This window comes from Cavia porcellus, unplaced genomic scaffold, assembly GCF_034190915.1.
Source record: "Cavia porcellus strain 051 isolate PalLab524CR breed Dunkin Hartley unplaced genomic scaffold, mCavPor4.1 scaffold_27, whole genome shotgun sequence".
Lineage (NCBI taxonomy): Eukaryota > Metazoa > Chordata > Mammalia > Rodentia > Caviidae > Cavia > Cavia porcellus.
Genome location: NW_026947510.1, coordinates 45,404,514 through 45,429,072, shown reverse-complemented (window position 1 = coordinate 45,429,072; position 24,559 = coordinate 45,404,514). Strand labels below are relative to the sequence as shown.

The following is a 24,559-nucleotide window of genomic DNA, read 5'->3' as shown; positions in this document are numbered from 1 at the left end:
CTGTGACCCTAGTGAAACTGGGATTCCCTGTGCACTTCCTTTCCTAGAACAACTTTTATTTTCATTTGGTCTTTTATCTTTATTGTACAAGATTGGAGTGTAGACAGCACTGGACTGTGAGCTGGCAGCATCTGGATAGTAGGTGTCACATGTTTTACGAGAGTGTTCCCTACCTTACACCTAATTTTCTCAGATGGATTAGACTGGTCTTTAAAGCTATGGTAAACAAAACGATAGTGTTTAATGGACCTGAAGATTAAAGTTGAACACTGAACTTACTAACCCCTGGTCCAAAGAAGACAAGAAAACTAGAAGAAAGGCAAAAAGAAACACCCGGATTGAATTTTCCAGGTGTAGAGAAACACAGTTTGTTTGTCAGGCAGTACCAATGGAAGCTTTCAGTCCAGGAATTACAAGGCCCTATGAAGGGTGACAGATGGGCATCAAAACGCAAGACACCCAAACTCACCACCACTCAACCCATCACTTGCCTATCCTGTTATTGAAAGGGTTGCTGGCCCAGACCAGACATTTTAGCCAGGAAAAGCCTCAGCAGGAATTAAGGAGCTCCTGCCTCCCCCGCCCCTAGAGATTTACCTGTAACCCTATACCCCTGCGTTTAGTAACCTACCTCTGGCGCCAAACATGTGCCAATGGGCTACCTGTGCATCCCTAATACCCCTTAGGATCCACCCCAGACAGAGGCTACTTATGTACCTGACTCCACGTGTTCGAGAGTGTTCCAGAGAGAGATCGCCGGCCCTGGGGTGGAGATGCTGTGCCCTGGGGGCCCAGGGGGCCTCTCCCTGCATTCCCAAAATAAAGGTTACTTATATTTCATACTTCTTATCTTTGCAGCCACCGCCGGCCACTCCACTCTTTCCCCACTCCTTCCCCACTCCTTCCCCTCTTTCCGCCACTGGCAGATGCCTGCGAGACCGTCCGCTCCTGCGGGTTGCATCTCCCGCCGCCGCCGCCGCTGCCGAGATTAAAATGAGACCAGACAATAAGAGATTCACATAAAACTGCTCTAGATTTTAAATAGCTTTTTTTCTTTTTGCTCTCACATCGCTTTCCAATTCTGTGGGCCCCACAGTTTCAGCTTCTCGCCAAGCCCGTTCCGTGCTGCACCGGCTCATTCGAGCCGGTCATTTCCACTGCTGGCGGATGCCCATGAGACTGCGCTGCGGCTCCTGCGGGTTGCATCCCCCATACCGCTGGGCCCCCTGCGCGCAGCGGGCCATGTCCCTGACCGCGCCACCTCCCCGGCCTGGGCGCCCTGCACAGCCGCTGCCACCACAGCGCTGCCCACGCCCCTGACTGCGCCGCCGCCCCCGCCCGCACACTCGAGCTACATCAGCCACCCGTCCATGATGCCATGAGTCACTCTGGCCACCACTACAGGCCTCCAAGCCCCACCCCCTTACGCAGTCGCAGCTCCCTGCACCGTTTTAGCGTGTCATAGTAAGCATCTGGGTGGGTCCTCAGCTCGCTCCGCCTACTGTGTCCCGGCGTTCGCCCCGCCCACTCTGCATGTTCCATGTCAGCCCGCCCCTGCCTGCTATGTGGTGGTGCTCATCCCGCCCCAAGCACAACTCTGCTCTCTTCCTACAGGTGCTATCTCAGCGTCTCAAGCTGCCTTAAACACTGCGTGTTTCCAAAGTCTTGCGGCCCCGCTCAAACTTTTTTTACAATTCAGTTCTACTCAAAAGAGGCTATTTTTTTCTTACAGTTTTTCTACCATTTATTCAATATTACTGGCCACCTGATAATTTTACCAGCCTGCCTGCCTTATAATCTTAAATGCCAATATTAAGCTCCTACATACTTACTTAATTCTACAGATAACTTTTACTACAGTCCAGATCTCAAACAACAAGGCAAAACTTGACCTTCAAGCTCCACAGAGACCTTGCTATGTTTGTTCATATTTTAAATAACACTTACAATTCTGAGACAGACAAATCTACACAAGGTAAAGCTACTTGCCCCCCAGCCATGGGCCACACTCAAATTCATCAGAAGACATCAGACAAAATCCCCCATCCTGACATTCTTCGAGACCTTACTCCAGGGCTGTTTAGGCTATCCTGGCCACCAGAGAGTGGCCTGGCCATCCTACCTTGTAGCCCTCACAGGTCACTGCCAAAAGACCTTACTCCAGGGCTGTTTGGGCTATCCTGGCCACCAGAGAGTGGCCGGGCCATCCTACCTTGTAGCCCTCACAGGTCACTGCCAAAAGACCTTACTCCAGGGCTGTTTGGGCTATCCTGGCCGCCAGAGAGTGGCCAGGCCATCCTACCTTGTAGCCCTCACAGGTCACTGCCAAAAGACCTTACTCCAGGGCTGTTTGGGCTATCCTGGCCGCCAGAGAGTGGCCGGGCCATCCTACCTTGTAGCCCTCACAGGTCACTGCCAAAAGACCTTACTCCAGGGCTGTTTGGGCTATCCTGGCCGCCAGAGAGTGGCCGGGCCATCCTACCTTGTAGCCCTCACAGGTCACTGCCAAAAGACCTTATTCCAGGGCTGTTGGGCTATCCTGGCCACCAGAGAGTGGCCTGGCCACCCTAACTTGTAACCCTCACAGGTCATAGGAGCCAACCACCTTAGTGGATATCTGTCTCAGAATCCAAATCACATTAAAACTCTCAAGGTAAGACATTCTCTATATTCGTGGAAATAAGAGACCACATATACAGAGTTCTTACTGAGTTTTTAGGCTAATAAATCCTCAATGTCTGATGGAGTATTAAAGGTCAACCTATGCCAGTTACAAACAGGGCCTATTTTTGTGCAGGTCCCAGTCCTAAATCTTAAAATGCTTTTATTCCCTTTTAAACTGCCATCCTGGTTTCACATCACTCAGGCCCTAGATCTAACCATCCTTTTGATATTCATCTCTGCCTTACGACTCACAGGTTGTCATGTTTTGTTGTCCAGTTTGATTCTTAATATCTTACATTCTATTAATGCTCATTTCTATAGCAGGACTCTCTAACAGGATTGCCTACAGACTCCAACGTCATATACACCAGAGACAAGCCTTACCTACCTACCTTTAACTTTTATGCTTTCATATGGGGGAGTAAGCACCTCTCATAACTTCACTTCTCCTAATCCCACATTTAATTTTTCAGAATTCTGCCTTGCCACCTCAACGTCATCCTGATAGAATAACAGGTCTAAATCAAAGACACATTTCCCTCTACCTCACTTGAGTCCATAAATATGACAGTGCCATGTCTCCTCATAACATCTTGTCTCTTTGTTTTTTTCAGTCTAACATACGTGCATTCACCAGTAAAGTTGTCCTGGCTAAAACACCTAACATCAGCGTCTACCTGGGCATCAACCTTCATCCCGTCGACTCCCTTAGACCCCAATACAGTGCCCTCAACCAGCAGAAAGTAGTTACAGAGAGAAATCTTCGCTCCTTTTCCTAATAATCATAAGACAGGATATGAAAGGGTTGCTGGCCCAGACTGGACATTTTAGCCAGGAAAAGCCTCAGCAGGAATTAGGGAGCCCCTGCCACCCCCACCCCTAGAGATTTACCTGTAACCCTATACACCTGCACTTAGTAACCTACCTCTGGCGCCAAACGTGTGCCAATGGGCTACCTGTGCATCCCTAATACCCCTTAGGATCCACCCCAGACAGAGGCTACTTATGTACCTGACTCCACATGTTCGAGAGTGTTCCAGAGAGAGAGATCGCCGGCCCCGGGGTGGAGATGCTGCGTCCGGGGGCCAGGGGGGTCTCTCCCTGCATTCCCGAAATAAAGGTTACTTATATTTTATACTTCTTATCTTTGCAGCCACCACCGGCCACTCCACTCCTTCCCCACTCCTCCCCCTCTTCTCCTTCTCAGACCTAACAGTTATAACACCAAAGTTTATCGAAGACTTTCAGAAATGCAACTTACAAACACATTTAAGGACTATATTATGCACATAAATAGGGACATATATATTTAATGATATATATTAATTTATTAATACTTTAATCCATTGAATTCATAGGACAACAAAACACATCAAAATTAATTTTATTACTTTACAACCATGGTTGCTGATAGTTTCACACAAAAAGCATACATAAATGATTAGAAGAGGAATTAATAATCCAAAACTTCCAGTTCCCCAAGATCACTTTACCACAGCACATTTCTCTAATAATTTTTGTATTTTGAAAGAAAAGAGGAGCTTAAAAATGAAATCTCTCTCTCCATGTTGCAATTGACTCCTAACATTAAGGAGGTATTTAAAGAAGCCCAAGATGTGGCTTAATCTTTTAACAATTTTCCATTACTCTAGACAAAAACCTTAGCTTAGAAATTATTCTTTATACCATTAGACATTAGATACATTGTTATACTAGGAATAGAGCAGTGAACACAGATGCAGAATTAGTAAGATGAAAAGTTTGTATATAAATAAAAGTTTTAAAATTGGTTTTATCTTCTTCTGATGTATGTTTAATGATATTTTCTAATGCCTACCATCAAAAACAAAGTAAAACTGTTTTGAAGGTATAGAAAAATTACACAGTGAAAACTCTTTTAATTCAACTTTGTTTGAAAGAATTTCACCACATTCGAAAACATGGCTTCTAGTCATGCTGGTCTAAAGTCGCGTTTCCTTGCCCGGCCAGTAGTTGGGATTTAGCAAGTGATCACTTGTAGCATAATTCTCTTTCCTGAATCTTGTTGAAATCATTGTTCTGTCTCTTTTGTTTATGAAGCTTCTACGTTTTGAAACATAATTTTTCTTTAAAGTCAAAAGTACCGCAATGCTCAGGAAAATGGACATTGTGCCCAAAATCATAGTCAGTCCGAGGTATATATATCTAGAAGAAGAAAAAATCTCAGAATATACTATTTGTCATAATTATTTCAACTGCTCAACCTAAAATAAAAATATAAAGGGCAGGTAACAATATAATCTTACGGTTCTTTTGAAGAATGCGGATTTATAATGGCACAGTGGCTTCTAGAAGAGCTTTCTATGAACTTACTTCATTAACATAAAGCAATTTCTTAGTAGTACCATCATTTCCCCTAATTACTCATTTTGTAAATGAGTCCCTTAGACCAGGTGACAGGAACCCTGTTTACCCAGAGCAGACCCAGTGCTGTCCCAGTATACTTTTAATAGTGTCCCCTTTCATTCAAAAGTGTCCAGGTTTGAGTGATAAATTATGAGGTTACTGTATCCCTAGACTTTACCCTGATTTATTTCTGTGGGAAAACGGCATTATGCAATGCTAAGGGGTATCAGACCAAAATGATTCAAGAATAAAGGTGAGCTCTAAAGCAATTTCTTTCATGAGAAACTTTAGTTTTACACTAGCAACAATGCTGAGGTGTGGAAAAACAGGTTGAACGTCTCACGCTGGTCACTCCATGTGTCTGATTGAATTTACACTGTTTCCACACTGAAGTGGATACAGCTTCCCCAAATGTGAGGAAAGCTCAAATTATCCTCACAGATCTGGTTCTTTTTAAGGACTAAAATAAATTTCACACAAACCATCAAAGCCTATTAAATCAAGCAAACCTATTTGCGATGGTCTGCCCACTTCACATCCTATTTACATGGTTCAGCACCAAGTTTATTTTTCTAAAAAATGCTCAACTTGTAAGTCTCTTTAAAAATCCTTCCTTTTAAGCCATTGAAGCATTTCTTTAAGCAACAGGGGAACTAAATGTCTGAACTGAATGATACCATAGTAAAAAAGCCATACCCCCGCCCCCATACACACTCCCCACACAGAGGAAACCTTTCACTTTTAAGCACTTCAAGTACTGGAATAATTGAACATCAGTTTGGCAAAAAGAGCCAGACAGATTTAGAGCCAAATCCAACTCTTGCCCAGGGGGATTATGTCTGACGTAAATGGTACAGTTTGGCTCAGTTTGAAAAAGAATAGAATTAAACTCAAAATGTGACCTAAATTTAAATGTTTCTGAGCTTCAGAGAATTACTGAGCCATTTGTGTGCATAAACTTTCAAACTGTTACTCTGATCTGCATCTTTCGACATAGTTTGAAAAGTTACTCATTTAAGATAGCAAACAATGTTAGAAATGGTTAAAAATTAAAATATCTAGTTATATAATCACATAATAAAATTATTCTGTGGGAGAGATCACACTTCTCATTGGACTATTTGTCATCTTACAAGCAGTGAAACTACATAGGGAATCATAAACGTTGGTGGCTTTAAATGAAATTGGGATTCTGTAAGTGCGAGACATGGGAATGCATTTCACGTGATACCTGAAAGCATGTGAATCATATAATCTGCAGGATCCTTTGCTTCCACACCTTTTAAATCCCCATTGAAGGCAAGAAGTGTCAATCAAAACTCCAAAATACACTGGGGCTGGGATTCCTGCTGAGAGAAAAATAAACAATTGCTACCAAAACACATATTTTTTTCTGTTGTTGTTTTGGGTTTTGTAGTTGTTGTTGTCGCTATGAATGGCTGCCTGGAAATGCTTACTTTTCATATTACTTACTGCTTGGCAGATGAAAAGTCATCAGTAACAAGTTGCTATCTTTAAATCCCCTCTCTACTTCAGTCTTTGCTCAAAAGCTGAAGATTCACCAGTAACTGTTTTCTGGTTGACCTCAAGAAGCATGGCTCCCAGGTACTCGAATTTCTTTCTTCCCAGCCCTCTTTCTTCATTTGCCTCTGCCCGCTTGCAAAAGGTACAAGCTTCAGGGTCCTCTGTGATACTTTCTCCCTCCTCTCCTTAGTCTTTACTACATTTAACCCATTTCTAACCACGCCAATTCTATCTCCTCTTTACATTTGAATCTCATTGCTTCCTTTCACTTCCTCTAAATGTAAAGCAAGAGCTAATTTATGATTCTTCTCTTTTTTCAGTCTTCTCCAATCAACTTATTCTATGGACATTAAATCACTGGGTTACATAAATAATATCCCAGACTTCTGTGTCTAATGAGAGTAGTCAACTAAACGTTGAACTCCATTTATGTTTCTGGCCTCCTTTTAGACAACAGTCATTAACTTATAATTCAGATTTTAACATCAATGGATTTTTTTTTTAGTGCTTAGAATGATTTTTCCTTTTGTCTGAATGGCAAGTGGTTTTCTACATTTGAATCACTTTTCTTTCCCTTCTCACTATACATTCACTTAAATCACAGTTTAAATGTTTCTTTTTTTTAAGAAAGACTATTCTAATAACCAAAACTATATTAATTCCTCTTGCTCTTTATCTCATCACACTTGTACGTCTCTCAAGTCTTTAGTAATCCTCTAATGGCTTGTTTAGTTGCCTTTCCTACTAGATTACAAATTATACTGTGGTTGGAAACATATTTTTCTTATTCATTCTGTAAACGCGAATAGGTTCTCAACAAATGTTTGTTAGAACTTTTTTCTTTTTTAAAGAGAAAAGGTATCTTTCATATAAAAATTTAAGCAAAAGTGTTCTGAGATTATTATAATCTGCCCACAACTCAATTTATATATTTTCAAACTGTTGGTCCATTAATATTTGTTATTTAGTCTACATAGGCTCTGTTTTCTTAATGAATAGCTAATATTTTTAAAAGCCAGGATATTTTATGCAAAATCACAGGTATCTGAATTCTCTTAAAAGAAGCATTATCTGGCAGTTGAGTGTCACAGCAGGCTAGAATTTAACAGCCACCACCCACATCTCACTCCCCACCCTCAGTGTCCAAATGCAATTCATTATCCACATTCAACAGGTCACTGCCTCCTTCACTGATTTCTGTCAACTGTTTAGAATACTTTTTGGTCAGTTAAGTTTTTAAACTCTTTTATATATTTTTCTTCTGTTATAGCATTGCTTTGTATGATTATGTAAAATAACATACTCTTGCCAAATTTTAAAAATCAAAAAATAATTATGACACCTCCAAGTTAATGAGGTAATCCATTTGCTCTTTCATTACAAAGCTGTACCTACATTTCGTTGATACAAATTTTGTGTGATAATGTACTCAGTTCAGACACATCAATAGCTGCTTAAACTTGGAAGTGGAATATCTACATGATCTCAAAGTGTTATGGTGTAGGTTATCTATAAACGCAATCAACTTTTAAAATGAAGAATATTAGTGGACATGACTCCTGCCAAGAGGCCAAATTAAACCCTCCGTGATGATCTAAACTGGATTCACAAGTATTCTGATGTGATACAGTATGTTCAGTACAGTGTCTATGCAGTACATAGGGTGATCAAAGTACATGGTAAATGTATAAATCAAAAATTATTACAGTAGAAAAAATTGCCTTAAATTTCCCTCAAAATATTCTCCTCACTTCAAACACAGTTATCCCATCATTGTCAACTTCCTAAAGCCATTCTGAAAGTCATCTTTTGTGTTTTTACAAGGTATGATAAAAAGTATAGTGAAGGTTGCCGTTGAGTAGGGAAAGGCAGGCTGTAAGTGCTCATCCAACTTATTCACTGGATTTAGTACCATGTCACTTCTCCTCTTCCCCAAGTCAAACTGACCCTCAAAGGTTAACATTTTTAATTGAGTCTCAGGACATCAAGGAAGTCAGGACAATGCTACTAAAGAATGATGGGAGGAATGTGTTCAAAGAGAAGGCAAGCACTTGAGGAAGATTAAATGCCATATATCTTTTACTGCAGTACATTTTTAAATGTATATATATATTTAATAATCCCTGTGCATTCTCACTAATAGCATCTTATCTGACTATTATCAAAAGAAAGCAAAAAGATAAATCCAAATGGTTACTATATAAAACAACTGAATTCGCCTTTTTAAGAAAATAATAAGGGATCATTGGTGATAAAAGAAAAAAGCAAATAACAGCTGTATATGGTCCTTCATTGACTCTGAATTGAAAGGGAGATAAATGTGTTGAAGACATTGTTATGTGAAAGAAATTTAGTTGTGGAATATGGAATAGCTGTAATATCCTACCGTCATTAAATTTCTTAAGAGTGATAATAGTGTTGTTTTTGAACAGGACACTGTTCTTGGTCTTGTAGAAGAGCATAAGTTGAAGTTTTTAGCAGTGAAGCGTCAGATCAATGCCACTTATTTTCAAATAGTTCAGCAAAATATTCATATATTAAAAAAAGAAGATAGATTTTTGTCTTTTTGATACATCTGATAAATCCAAAGGAAAATTATAGAAGTACTCATAGTAACTGTAAAATTTTTCACATAAGTTTCAAATTCATCATAATAAACAACCAGGGGGAGAAAAGAGAGAAGTACTTAAGATTAGAAGATTTTTAAGAAATTTGTCACCTCAATGCAATGAGTGGAGTGTTTTAGTCCTTGATTAAAACAGACATGTGTAAGTAAATATGACATAATCTTTGAAAAGCAGAATGCTAATTGGATATTTGCTAATATTGAGGAATTATTTTAAGCCATGATAATTGAGTTAAAAGAAATTACTATGTTTTAGAAGTACATACTGAAAATTTCATGGAAGAAATGTAGTAATCTAGTATCTTAAAGAAGTAAGTGAGCAAAGTAGAGAGAGAGATGTCCTAGCATGTATTATGTGCTGATAACTGCTGAAAATAGTATAATGGATATATGGGGATTTATGATAGAGTTCTTACTACCTTTGTATTATGTCTGAACTTTTTACAATGAAAGATAAATTTGAGTCATTCGTAGGAAAATGATTGTACCTTGAGACCATAATGTTAAGTGGAAGAAATTACATACACCAATTTAAATATTGTTTAGTTATTTTTTAATATGAGAAACACAAAATATAATAAAGGGCAAAATAAAAGACATGTAATAGGAAGTATGGAGATAGATCTTTGTCAAAGATAAAGAGATCAAGAAGTGGAAAAAGGAGGGAAAAGAAAGGGATGAAAACTGAACAGGATGTGTTATGAAGATGTATCAACCCTACACAAGAAACATAAACATTATGTACTGCAAATGTGTACTAGTGGAAAAATTTAAAGGATCAAGCTGACTCTTTCGCATAAAATCTTTGGATAGAAGTGGAGCAAATATATCTATCACTTGATTCAGATTATCTGATTCCTCTAATCAGTTTTCTATATATATTATCCAATAATGTAGATGATTGGCCACTTAAAAATCCACATGACCACTATTTATACACTGCATTTAATAATAGGACAAAAATCCATTATTTGCACATTCTGTATGTGCAAAAATTTTAGAAAATTTTGAACATTCATAAAAGTGAACACAATTATATGATGAATTTTCATAGTCCCTCAATAGCTTAGCAACAGTTTCTATTCCTGTTTCATTTCTCCCTCAAAGCTGAATTATTTTAAAGGCAACATCAAACATTACATCACATATTTATTTCAGCCTATATGTCTGATGTCATTTTTAAAAACATAACTACTATGCCTTTCTCATATCTAACATATTTCACAATAGTTTGTTAATGTCATCTAAATTCTAACACATATTTTTTTTTTTTTTACTATCTCCAAGGCATTGTTTTGAAGATGATTTATTTTTATCAGATTCCAAATCAGGTAAATACATTTCATTGGGCCAGGGATATAGCTCAGTGGCACAGTGGCTGCCTCGCAAGTGTGAGGTCCTGAGTTCAGTTCCTGGTACCCCCCCAAAAGAAAAAACCTAAATGGCTCTTCATACTCTTCATATTTATACCTTCCCCCACATTTTTATGCTAACATTTTTGGAGAAAGATATTTTTTTTCTTTTATAATTTGCCACTCTGGATTTGTCTAATTGCTTCTTAATAAAGTACTTTAATTGGTCTCCCTAGCCTCCATTTTCCCTATAATCTGGTAGTCAGATCATGAGAGACTCAGGTCCAATTTATGTTAAGCAAGTAGAAGAAAAGGTAGATCTGTGCACTTCAGCTGTATCCCAGTCAAAAGGAACTTGTCCTCTGCATGCAGATGCAACAGTGGGGCTGAGGTTTAGGCTATGGCAGTTTGGTCCCTAGCTTAGGAAGTGCCTCATCAACTTTCACCTAAAGCTTTTAGCAACTGTTGATGAGTTTTCAAAACAGGGATTGTTTTGGCATGTGTGCTCTTTGGGGATTTGTGGACTTTGGGAAGTGACTTTGGAAAGTGGGTCTTTGGGAAGTGACTGGACCATGGATTGATGATACTGGATTAGTCCACTGTATTGTTTAGCACAGTTCTGGGTGTGAATGGTGGGTTTCCTGCAGAAGGTAGATTCACCCTCAGTTGGGAGGTATCAATGAGTAGATTCATAGGATGGATGGAACTAAAAGAGAAATAAGAAAGGAAGTCTTGCTGCTTCCTGCCTACTTTTCCAGGGACTGTTTCTTCTCTCTGATGCCCCTCTGCTATCCACCTCGCCTTGGAGGCGGCCAGATATGGATTGAAATCTCTACAAACTGAGCTAGAAAAAATCTTTCCTCCCTTAACTTGAGGGTGTCAGGTATTTCATCTTAACAAGAAGGAAGTAAGACAGAAATATTTGTTTAATTCTATTCCTCATGTAAATATTGTTTGGAATTGTAAAAATAAAAGATGACTTTTGTTCACTGACCATTGGATTAAGCTTAATAGTGCTAAGAAAGAGAAAGGCAGAATAAATGATTTTTCCCTTTATTAATCAATTTTAAGACCATGAGTTGCTATTTTGGTATTCTTAAAATTTGTAAAGGTTTGTAACATTTAAATATTCTAAAATACCATTATATTTTTGTATATTCAATACATTTCAATAAACTGTAGCCACTTTATTTATTCTACGTAGTTTTAATCTGATTCACTTTATGAGTTTGAACATCTTTTCTCATATTAAAAGGCATTTACATTATATTATCATAAAATAGCTACTCATATATTTTACCCATTTATCTGTTTGGTTGTTTGTTGATGCTTTTCTTCTTAAAATATAAGAGCCCCCTTTATAACAGGAACATTATATGTTATATAAATTATACAGCTTTTTCCAGGCTATAATTTACCTTTTAAATTTGGTTATAATTTTTACCATTTTCAAATATTTTATCAAATCAATTTTATAAATCATTTGTTTTGGGTAAAACCATTTTTGCTTTTATACTCTTACAGACAGGCAAATAGAGGAGCCAGTTCTAGTGGGCATGTATTTCAGCCTCAGGATCCGGCACTTGTTCAGGCAGTGTCTAGTTTCACACTGTAGGACTGCAGCAAATCAGGATGGTATATACCTCCTGCTTCATTTATTCCCCAATTTAATCAGGACTATCTTGTATTTTGTAGTCATTTTTTATGAAAGTCTATTTAATTCAAATTTAACTTTAACTTTTAAAATCTCTGAGTCCACCCTCAATTCAATTTTCTGTCACATTACAGAGGAACATTTATAATTACTTCTTTTTTTTTCCTTTGGAGATGGGCTCACTAAAAACAGAAATCTTAGCTGTCCTATGAATTGTTTTCTATGGATTTTAGCCAATGCATATTTTAAAATGCTGTAGTCTAGGGAAAAAAATGTTTTCAATTACATTTTAAAGAATTGCCTACTCAATTCCATTTACTTTGATTGTTTAAACGCTCTTATCTCTCTGCCTAATGTCATATTCTAGGGATGCCCATTGAGAACTGTTCAAAAGAATTCTCTCCATTTTAATATCTAGGAAAATTCATTTTTCAGTTTTAGCCCTTTTTAACTGATTATTTTTTTTTATTTCCTCTCTGAAGACTCTCCCTTGGGAACAATGGATTTCATGACAACAGCAAAGTGCCAGAAAAGACAAAATTGTGATCACCCGAACAGAATCCTATCATAACTCTAGCATAGCATAGGCCCTCAGAAAATATTTCTGGAACAAAGGAAAGGAGGAATCAAGGAAATGAGGGCAGGAATAAATACTGAACAGCAGGAAGAAAATTAAAAGAATATGGATTTAGTCACTTGCAGCATTAGCTACTCACAGCAATTCTGCAAAAATATTTAGAAATCTTCCAAATATATTTGTGAGGGGTACCGTAGATTGGGAGCTGGGGATTTAGCTCAGCGGCATAAGCGCCTGCCTTGCAAGCAGGCAGTCGTGAGTTCGATCCCCGGTACCAATAAAAAGGAAAGAGACAAAATAAATAAATAATAACACATAGATTATACTTACCAAGAACTCTGATTGCTAAAGTGTAGATACCCAGGGCAAAAGACTTAAGTTGTGGCTTAATGCACCTAAAAGCAATAAAGACACGATTACAAAAAATATAATCCATTAATACAAACAGGGATGTTAGTGACAATCAATTTAGCACACATAAAACTGTGTTAGAATTCAAATAGTATTGATGGAGAATCTAACTTTATTCTGGCATAGGGGAGGACGAATATGGAAAAGCTATGTTCCATTACGTGGAATGCTTCCAAAAACCTATAGCTAAAATTGCTAGAAGGAAATTAGCTTTATTTGACATATTTCAGTGGCATTTAATCAAGTAAAATAATAAGCTCAATCAGAAAATTAGCAAAGATTCATAAAATAATTTCTAAAGTTTCAGAAAAACTTTAAGCAATAATAAACAATGAACAATGAACCAGTTTTTTGTGTCTTTTGGTCTAGGAGAACATGGCCAAATTGACTAAAATTGATACAAGGCATGTAGCATCCTAAATGTCATTGCTGACTAGTGGTCCCTAAGTTTGCCAGAAAAAAAAAATGCAAGCACATCTAAAATAACAAACATCATTCATGGAACTGTGTAACTGTAACTGATCGGCCTCTGGATTTTAATACTAATAATCATGATACATAACAACTCTCAAGTGTTAACTGACTTATTAAGTACTTCCTGTATTTTATATTACTTAGTTTTTTCTCCAAAGAGGTGAACATCATGAGTTCTTCCAATCAGAGGGAGTGTTTTTGCATCACTAATCATCATGATTCATTTAAAGGACTTATTGAAAGAAAAAAAGCTTTCATAGTAAGCAACCTGACTTCTCGCTAGGTGCAGATGACTGTCATAGTTTAAGAAGGTGTTCAAGGAGACTCTGCGCTGGCCTAGAAACTTTGGGAAAAAGTTCACCTATTTTCTCAAACCCTTGCTGCTCTTTGTAAGCACATATATTTCATTTCCATTAAATGACTTTTAGAATAACAACTTTGTGGGTGGTAGGTTTTGATTTTTGTTTTATCTTCTCTCCTCCAATTTTCATAATTGTAACTATGGGAAATACAAAATGTGTACAATAATTTTGATTAGCCACAGTATATAGAAACTCAGTATTCTTGGTTTCTTGGACATATGAGTGAGTGTGAAAGTCACCCAATTCATGTTATGAAAAACTAACTTGCAGCAAATTTTATCTTTTATATTAATACTTTCATCAGAAATTGTATATTTTTATTATTTGGATATATTTTCATAGAAACATTTGCAAAGTAAGCTCAATTAGAAGAAAATGTTATTGAGAGTCCTGTTTATAGAACTAATATTTAAATTTTAAGTTCATATTGTAGAGCCATATGACAAAATAGTGACTAAAATATTCAAGCACAAAATGTATTGGAATAAAATAAAATCTTATAGAATAAATAGATATGCATATATGAAAAAAATATGTAGTGCTTTGAAATATTAAGATATTTTCCTATAACAATTAATTTATATAGATTAATCATTATTTTTGGATGACACTGATGACATTTGAAAGAATAATTTAAATTGTATTTTCAAATAAAATATTTACAAGATTTTATTTACAAAATATTTACAAAACTAAATTTATATAAAAATGTGTACCTATCAATTAAAAAATACATAATGTGGCATATCATTTTAAAAATCTTTTAGAATTTTATATGCAAATATATTTTACATCAATAGCACGATATTTATACATTCCGAAACTTAAGTTATCCAAAACTATGACATTTTCCAAGATAATTTCACTTACAGAAACAATATACATAAAAAGTAATAAAAAAATACAAACCATGTGATATTAGACAAATTTTAAAATATCTTGTAAATTGTATCTTCCATAATTTGATGAAACTACATTCAATTTAAAACACAGTTTATCTATATCACTTAATGTTGCTTTCAACATTAGATGTAACACTGATGCAGGTAATAACAACCCTCTCGGTGGTAGTAAACGTTTGGCATGCCTCTAAGGCTGTTCGTGCCATTCAAAACTCTAAAAAGTTCACCATCACTACTTCTAGACCAATGGCTTCTGAACTTTTTTAAAACATAAATTTTTTTACTTTGGTGAAATTTTGGTATAAAAACCTAAAATGGGATGCTTGTAAAAGTGAAACAAAGGTGTGGAATGAATTCCCTGGGTGAGGAGAACAGTAGGCAAACATGATGATTCTATGGACAAGAATTTACAGTCACAGCTCTCTGTAATTATACCATGTCTTATATAATGATTAATATGGGGAGAAATAATCACCTCAGAAGTAAAATGTACCCAGGTATGCCACCTAGGGACAAAGTATAGGATGTGATGACTGAAATTACAAGGAAATACAGAAACATTTTGGAACACCCATTATCTTTTTGACATCTGCCCACCATGCCTGAGAAATTTCCGGATTTAGAGGCTGCAATTCCCACACAGGTGCAGTTATAAAATATCTGCAACACAACAGAGAGATGTCCAGTTATTGAGATAACACTTAAAGTTGATAAACATTTATTTTAAAATACTTTACAAGAAAACATACATGTATAAACAATAGGGAACATATTCCTTTCATTTTTTGTGTTAGAGTTATAATGAGCAAGATGGAAATCTATGGGTATGCATTCATTATACAAACAGCAGCTGGTTGGCTATAAACTACAAAGCTTACTGAATCATCTCTTAGCAAATTCGGTCAAATGCAACTGCAACCTGCTTGCTTTTTTATCACTGTCAAGTCTAAGTCACGATCATTTTTTGCTTTTATTATTACAGTGGTCTCTTTGTATCTTAATATTTCAATTCTCACATGAGAATAATATATAAAACAATAGTTACTTAATGGAGGATCATGAAATTTAAATGTATTTTAAAGCCAACTATTTTAGCCTCTGGCATGTAACACTTTCAATAAATTGTTCCTATAGGTAAGAACTATCATGCAGTTAAAGGCAAAAAGCCTACTCACAGAAAAGAAAGAAAAGAAGGAAGAAAAAGAAAGAATGGTGAAAACATTTCTGATTGGTGAATTATCTTTCTGCTGCTAGAGACAAATCCTTTCTACTCTGAATAACATACCAAATAATAAAACAAAGAGAAAATCAATAAATATTATTTTGTCTCTGTACATGGGTTTGCTAAGCATTTATACTTTATTGATAAGCATATATAAATATAGTGTGATCTAATTTTTAGCCCTCTTGCACCATCAAATAAAGGTGAATTCTGTAAGTCACAAACAGAATGCAATCTGACACAGTGAGTCTTAAGACTCAGTGTTCAAACCAGGAATTTAAAGGTGTGATCAAAAGGGTAAGTCTTAATGGCTGTTCATGGCTTAAGTTCATCTTACATGCACTATTGCTTTGTTATGAACTGAGTTTTTGTTCTAAATGCATATACTGAAATACTAAGCCCCCTAGAGATAAAAGTTTGGGAGGAAGTTAGGTCATGAGGTTGAAGCCCTCATGAATGACATTTACTGTATCTCCTCCTAAGAAAAGAGTTCCGCCTCTCTACACCTTGCTGTGGAAAAACAGAGAGAAGATGGCTGCCTACAAAGAGGAAGCTAAGTTCTCCAGGGTATGATACCTGTCCCTTTAATTTTGGAATTCCCAGAACTGTGAGAGCTTAATGTTTGCTGTTTAAGCCACTCAGTCTATAGTATGTTATAGCAAGCCAGACTGATGGAAACAGTTTCCTGCTTAGATTTCTAACCTTCCTCTTCCACCTTATAGAAACATCCATTCCAGTGAACCTACTTTTAACTATCACACAGCCTAGCTTTCTCAAGCACGAATGACCCAGCATCATTAGCTTCATTATATAAGCAGATTCCTGCCTGCTGGGTTTATAAATCTGGGTCTAGACTTCCCAACATTGGCTTCTATTTGTCTTGCCCCTAACTGTCCCAGGACCACTTCCTTATTCAGGGATAACATTATTTATCAGCAAATCAACCAAATATCTACATAATTGCAAAAGCTGATCAATCCTGTTTCACAACTAATTCTTACTCTGGTTCTTTCAACTTTAGATTCCCAAGAAATGGTTTTAAATTCCCTGCTCCACACACACACACAAGAAGAGCCAGGAGTCCTGCCATCATGGTCTACTGCTGAACCCCCCAAGAATCATACAGTTCTGTATGGTAAGAGATTCACGGGCAAATACTTCGGGGAATGAGTTTTCTTACAATGTTCTTTCCACTCATGTTGGAAGTTTGACAACCAGCAAAACAAGCTGATGCGTATGTAATTCCATTTTCACCACACATGGGTTCCCACTTTGTCTCTGAACATTTGCATCTTGAGTTGCAATCTGAAAAGAGAGCTCGTTCATGATAAGAGACAGGTTTGATTCTGAAAAGAAATGTAACAGTATAAAATATTACCTCTTAGCAGGGAGCACCCTTATACTTTCAAACATCAATGTTTCTGAATGTATAAATTGTACTGCCAAGAAAAGTTGCCTGTTGGAAATATAGTTAGCAGAAATGCCAGGTCTGGTCATTAAAAGTGAGTTGATTAATAAACAGCTTCTCCTTGAAAATTATCTTTATACAATGTCCTTTCTTTGCCTGTGGCTTTTGCTGAAGTCTACTACTTCTAGGATCTAACAACTTGCTCTATGGACATGGTTACAAGACAGAAAAATAAGCATTTAGAGCAATTTATGGTGTTATTTCATGAATTGCAGGTGGTATATAGTTATGTGTGCATATATAAGAAGTCATTTATCTTTGTATCAGTAGAGGACATTGATAATAATGTAATGAAAGAAAAATGTAACTGAAGGACTAACGTTAAGTATCCTTTCAACGTTTGTAGGAGTGACATATCCTTTTTATATTCTTAACAATAATGCATTTTTTAGACTATTAATTCTTTCCTCTGTATACCATCCCATTGTATGGAGCTTCTCCATGTCCTATATCATCCTTGGTTACTGAATTTCACATTATTTGGATTAACAATCTGTTACTTCATAAATTTTATTAGAAACCTACATGCTACCTTTAGCAGGATGGAAGTTGGTCATAAATAGGAATGAAATAATATTTCCCCTCAAGGCGTTGGTTCTTTTTCAGTTATTTCAGTTATTGTAATACTGTTTCCTCTCTCTTCTCTCCTCCTCCTTTGCTTCCCTCTCATTCTCTCATCTTGTTCCTGTGTATCTCCCAGAACTCCTTCTCCCTCGCTTCTTCCTCTAATTGCCTAATCCTTTTCCTCCTTCCTTCAGCATTCTCCAAAACCCTCTATTCTTCTCCGAGGCACTTACACAAAGGTAGGTCCCTGCTCTGTCTCCCAGACGATCCACCATGAGCCATCAAAACTCATTTGCTCCTCTCTCATTTCAAATTTATTATCTTTTTTTGATCCACCTCTTTCCCCGTATTTTTTAAAGACATATTTGAGGAACTTAAAACAAACAAGTTATACACTGGAATGCACATGTAAGAGAGGCATGAGTTATACGCTTTATTTACTCCTATTTCTACAACACCAAGGACAATTCTTGGCACACTGTAGTCTAGGAAACAGGATTTCTGGGTAATCACTTATCAAAGAAAAATGACATTTTATTTTAAAGAACCAGTCCTTTTGGCTTTCACCTCCCAGAGATATTTCCTGTCATGATTGCCGTTGTAATATTTCAATTGATGTCCTCTTTCATCTAGTAGAATTGCTAAGGATTTGGTCATCTCAAAGTCACTCCAAATGGACTGAGAGGGTCTGGGCCCTCTGGTAAATCCTACAGGACTATTGAATTATATTCTTTTCAACAAATTAGTAACTGTTAGCTAAGACTGTTTGGTAGGATCTGTTAAAACTATAAAAATGAGCCTTTGAAATCCCAGAATCAGGCCATGATGGATATTACCTGATTGAGATCATGGGAGTCTGAGATTGCAAAGCAATTTGGCATGATATGGGCTACCTGCACATGTGACAGCTCAGGATGGTCATGTTATTTCCTCAAATTCATCTAGTTTGCTAGTGATAAACCTCCACATAGAACCTTTCAATGACTTATGGTAAGTTCTTATTTTATATCTGGTTATTTTCATTACCATTTCTAAAGCTTGTCTACAGAGTTCCTCTCAAGTGGCTACTATAAATAATATAAATAATCTTCAGGGACAAAACAACATGGGACGATCCATGGGAAACATTTGGTATTTTATAAACCTTTTTATTGCATATCACCCAAAAGTTTAATTTGCCATATAGTACAGAAACTAACTACACACAATGGAGCTAAGATTTAAACTTTTAACTGTAAGAAGAGTTTCAACAAATATATCACAGTGTTTACATCTAAATGAGATTTCTTTCTAAAGTTAATGTTGAAAAGTGAGAAATTTTCCCAGTAATATTGCCACTTATTTTGGCTGCTTCCAATAGCAAAATTATTCTCAGAAGTTAAATCTTTTGCTTGTTGAGGATGTTCTAACAAATAAAAGCAATTGCAAAAGAGGAGTCTGAGAATTTTTTAAACAATGATGGTACTATTTCCCTTTTATCAAAGTCAAAATCATTCAAGGTGACTGCTTTGAAGAGACTTATACTCCGTGAATATGTTATCTTTTGTTTTTTAAAAAACATTTACTCCTTTATATGTAAATATACATTTTGTGTGAACATTAAAAGTTTGCTGTTATTATCTGCTTATGTATTTGTTATCTGCTTATGTGTTTGTGCTTATGTGCTTAGATACAGAATGATGCAGAGAGAGAGAGTACACTCTACTTGAGGTCTCCCCTGTCTTCCAACCAAAGGCCTGGTATTGATAGGTATTAATTTTGGAGAAGTTAACTGAGTTTTCTAAAGTCAATTTCCTTTAAATGAAGTAAGAAAACTTTCCACATAAAGATATTTGGAGACAATAAGTTAGAAAAGGAAAGTTGGGTGTTTTGCAAATTGCAAAATATGTATCACTCTATCACTGTCCACCTACAGTGAGGACTGCAGACAGTTAAACTAGGTTTTCTGCTCCTTCCGGAATCCTCTACTAATTTGTTTGTGCTGCCATAATACCTCTTTTTATCTTCAAAATAGCTGCCCTTGTCATCAGATATAATAAAATCAAACCAAAAAACTAGAATAAGACCAATTTAAAAAACAATAAAATGATACAGGACTTTGAAACAAAATAATAAAGAATTAACAATGGCTACCATCTTCCCTTTTTAGACCTTTCCTCCCTTTTCACTTTCACAGTATCTATTATGCATTTTGAATCCCACTAACTCTAGCTTTTTATACTAGAGAGACAACATGCTGTTCACCTATTTGAATCTGAGCCATTTCACCCAAGAGTATGATCACAACTTGCCTCCATTCACCTATAAGAACATTGAGATTATCCTTCTTTATAGCTGATAACTTTCCACTGTATAAAAATGCCATATCTTTCTTATCTGTTCTCTGGTTGATGGGCAAACTATCCCTGCTTTTTTCTTGTTCTCTTTCATGTGGAACATTTTTTTCTTTTCTGGACTTTCAATCTATGAATTTTCCTTTGGGCTAATGTATTTCTTCTATATCGAATATTGATGGATCCTGTTTCTTGACCCACACTGCCCAAGTTTCTTTTTATTGGTGAATTGAGTTGGTTTGGTGATCATGAATTCCTTCAGTTGTTCTTTGTCATGGAAGTATCTTATTTCTCCATCAATTTTGAAAGAAGTTTTTCAAGATATATCAATCTAGGTTAGAAGTTGTTTTCTTTTAGGACTTGAAATATTTCACTCCAAGTTCTTTTTAACTTGATTGTTTGTGTTGAGAAGTCTGTCATGATTCTGATGGATTTTCCTTTATAGGTGATCTGTTTATTTTCTTTAACAACTTCTAGTATTTTGTTCTTGTGCTGAATTTCTGGGATCTTGATTATTGGATATCTGGGTATAAATTTCTTTTGATAATGGCTAGTTGGAGCTCCAAATGCCTCATTTATCTGTATGTCAGGACCTTTTCCCTTGCTTGGGAAGTACTCAGCTATTACCTCTGTAAATAATCTCTTTATGTCATTTGTGTTGACTCCTGCTTTCTTGCTGACTCCTATTATTCTTAAATTATTTTTTTTGTGTGTGTTATTTTGCAGTCAATGAACTTTCATTGCCTGGTTTCTTGTTATTTGTAAAGGATCTTTCCTTTCATGATCACTAGCTTCCATCCTGTCTTCAAGGTCTGAAAATCTATCTTCAGTTTCTTTCAAGCATTTTGGTCAGTTCTCAATGGAATTTTTAATTTCCTAGACAACTCGTTGAGTCTATTTCATGCATCCCAGTTCTTCTCTATATTGTTTATTCAATGTTTCCCTCATTTTCCTATGTTTCTCTTTTTTTCTATTGATGTCTTCTTTAGATATGCTCAGCAATCCTTTTATTAAGTTTGTCATTTTTCTTTTACCTGAGATATTATTTCTGATCTGATTTCTTTTACAGCCTCATGAAGTAGTTTCTTTACCTAAGTTACCATTATCCCAGAAATTTCAGGTATGAGACTTTTACTTTATTCCATGTCTATGTCACTTGGACTCATTGTTTTTGGGCTTCGGGCCAGAAGTTACCTTTTGCTCCTTTATCTTGACATGTTCCTGGATTCCTCTGAATGAGTGGCTTGTGGGGTCCCTGGTGCTTCCCACACTGGCTACCCATCCACAGTGTAGGGGATGGGCCAGGCACCTGGGTTTCTCCTAGTACAGCTTCGCCAGGAAACAATGGGGTGTAAGACAGGCTTCTCTAGACACTGGCAGCTTCTCCAAGGTGTGACTGACTGGTTCTCCTGGCTCATACTTGCTACCTACAGAAGAGTTCTGATGGTGGTCCACATGCACTCAGGTGCTGGGCTGGCTGCTTCTCTGCCTCCTGTAATTTATAATGGCAACTAACATTTTTTTCTCTACTATGGATTGAACGTTGGTCTTTTTCACTGAGCTACAACCTTTCCCTTTTCTAATCTTTAATTTTGAACCAGATCTCACTGAGTTGCATAAGATGAGCTAGAACTCGCAATCCTCCTGCCTCAGCCTGCAAAGTGTTGAATTTACAGGTGTGTGCCACCAGGTGACCTTATGATTAACATTCTTAATCTATACCACTGTTACCAAGACAAGAGGATATTCAAGTGAATCAAACAACATTGCTATAATAACAGAAGACATGATTTATGAAATTTGCATTCATCAATATTCAGGAATATATTAGATAGAAAAATTATAGCCTGTGTTCACTCACCAGCCTAAGAAACTAGGCCAAAACACAATGGAAGTTACAACGTAATGATGAGGTGGGTGAGTGTGAAGGAGAAATAGGAAGAGAACAATAGAGCAAGCCATGAGCAAGAGCCTTGGGATGAGCAGAGCACAGTAGAGTATTCAGGATGCTTGCTTTAGCCACTGACGGAATCCCAGGCAGTCAGGGAGATATGATCAGGGAGGTCTTCCTGGCATGTGGTAGAGGCTCAATAATATTTTAAAACAAATAGATAAGAGAGGAAGAAAGTTATCTCTGGGAACTCATTCCAGGAGGTGGAGTAATGTGAAGGATTCTTAATGGAAAAAGTGAAATAGGTCACACAAGAATAGCCTTATCTAAAAAGAGACTGACTGGGTATTAAGCAATCTCATCCCCACTCCATTAATGATAACAAAAATCTGACAGCATTAACCATAAAGGAAAATAATGATGTTCTTCTGACCCACTGTAAGATACCCAGCCAAAGAGAGCTATTCAGGGAAATAGTAGGTTGTAGGATAACCATTCTCTCCTTAATCTTCTCAGGATTCCAGTACACCAGAGACCACAAGGTATGGCACAGACCACTCCGTGTTCTAGAGTTAACTTTCTAGAGTCCATGAATAGAGCTCTATTTTGTAACAGGCAAGGACAAATCACTTTCGTGTACATTATTTCACTGAAGCCTCACAAAATCTTAAAAGGCAAGTATTATTATTTCTCTGTTAGAAATGAGAAAAGTGAAATTGGGCTGGTTTAAATAAAATATAAGATTTGTTTATTAAAATTAGCAGAGACAACATTCAAGGTTTGTATTTTCATTATCATGTTGTTTCACTTAAGTTGATTTTTCTCATGTAAGATGCAGATTTAGCATTTTTTGTATTTCTCTAAGACATTCAAATTCAAAATAAGTGACAAATTTTAATAGCAGTAACAGTTTCCAAGTTTTAAGTACTATCAGCTGTCCCATAATAAAATAATTCCTTTTCCATAATTATAAATGCCTAAAAATCGAAGTTCTATTTTAAAATTTTATCAATAATTAACTGGATGAAACAAGACAATCTCTTAAAGGCAATTGACTGGGAAACATACCCTTGGTAGGAGACAGTCAGTCCTGCCACATCAGAATTCTCACAGCCCAAGGCAAATAGGGAAAGGAAGAGGAGGTAACCAAAGACAGATGATCCCAAGTAGAGTTTTGCTGCCCCACACATGCTGAGTCTGAACTTTTTCATGGCTATTCCCCCCGAGAATATTCCAAGGGCCACTGCAGGTATGTTGATGAGTCCTGAGGAACAAGAAAATACATCATTTTGTAAATCTTTAAAAGAAACCTATGGGCACTCACTCAAGCTTTCTAAGCCATCATACAGAAAACAAAATAAAAGACAAACAACAACAAAACCCTATGTGATAGCTCCTGACATAATATTAGAAAGTTTTGCATTTTAACACAGAAATATCTAGTTACTATCATCTACTATCATATACCAAGGGTGTTTGATGAAAGTCTAGGTCAATATTTTCTTCTTTAGAGATATGAGAGCAAAAATTAACTGAATAATTTTGTGAATAACATCATTTAAAACTACTACAGATTGAGCACTCATTCAGGAACTGGAGACAAATTTTTACTCCTGAGTGTCTCATAATGGACACATAAATGATCTACATGTGTAATATTGGGCAGGTCACTGAGTCTCTCAGAACTTCAACTTCTTTCATCTGTGATAATGATCTTTAAAAGTAATTTCATAGGTAAAAAACTATTGCAATTGTTACCTACTAAACAAATGTGATTACATATAATTTGCTCTTCTATTATAAGCTCCTCTAAATAGTGCCCTTAATTTTCCTTTAAGAGACTCATTTTTTAAAGTTTCCTCTGAAAATTAAAACATCGTTCCAGTGAGACAATTTAAATGCACTAAAATTTTACAGCATTGTTTTATAATGAGATATGAACTTATACTTAAGGATATATCTTGTTACTGGTATTCATGGAGAATAATGGTCTTTCTTATTTTCATTGAACCATGACCCTTTCCTTCAGTAGAAAAGCTGATTTGAAATGATTTATAACCTATATGAAAGCTAAAAGAGTAAAATTCCAAATTCTAATACCAGTAGAAATATTAGAAAAACAGTTTGATAGCCTTGGGGTTTAACAATGT

General features: G+C 36.5%; 1 protein-coding gene across 3 annotated transcripts in view; it reads right to left on the bottom strand.

Annotated features, from left to right (window-relative positions):
• Window positions 1-4,032: 4,032 nt before the first annotated feature.
• The window catches only part of Slco1c1 (solute carrier organic anion transporter family member 1C1), a 48,804-nt gene continuing 28,277 nt past the window's right edge, over window positions 4,033-24,559 (bottom strand). For 2 of the 3 annotated variants that reach the window (XM_063238325.1, XM_063238326.1), the window contains exons 10-15: window positions 23,478-23,673; window positions 17,334-17,499; window positions 15,407-15,591; window positions 13,113-13,177; window positions 6,281-6,398; window positions 4,033-4,848 (exon numbers count right to left, since the gene is read on the bottom strand). In XM_063238325.1, coding sequence (XP_063094395.1) covers window positions 4,626-4,848; window positions 6,281-6,398; window positions 13,113-13,177; window positions 15,407-15,591; window positions 17,334-17,499; window positions 23,478-23,673 — 953 coding nt within the window. In that variant the 3' untranslated portion in view covers window positions 4,033-4,625. The remainder of the gene's footprint in view (window positions 4,849-6,280; window positions 6,399-13,112; window positions 13,178-15,406; window positions 15,592-17,333; window positions 17,500-23,477; window positions 23,674-24,559) is intronic. The other variant, XM_023565302.2, reaches the window with a different exon arrangement.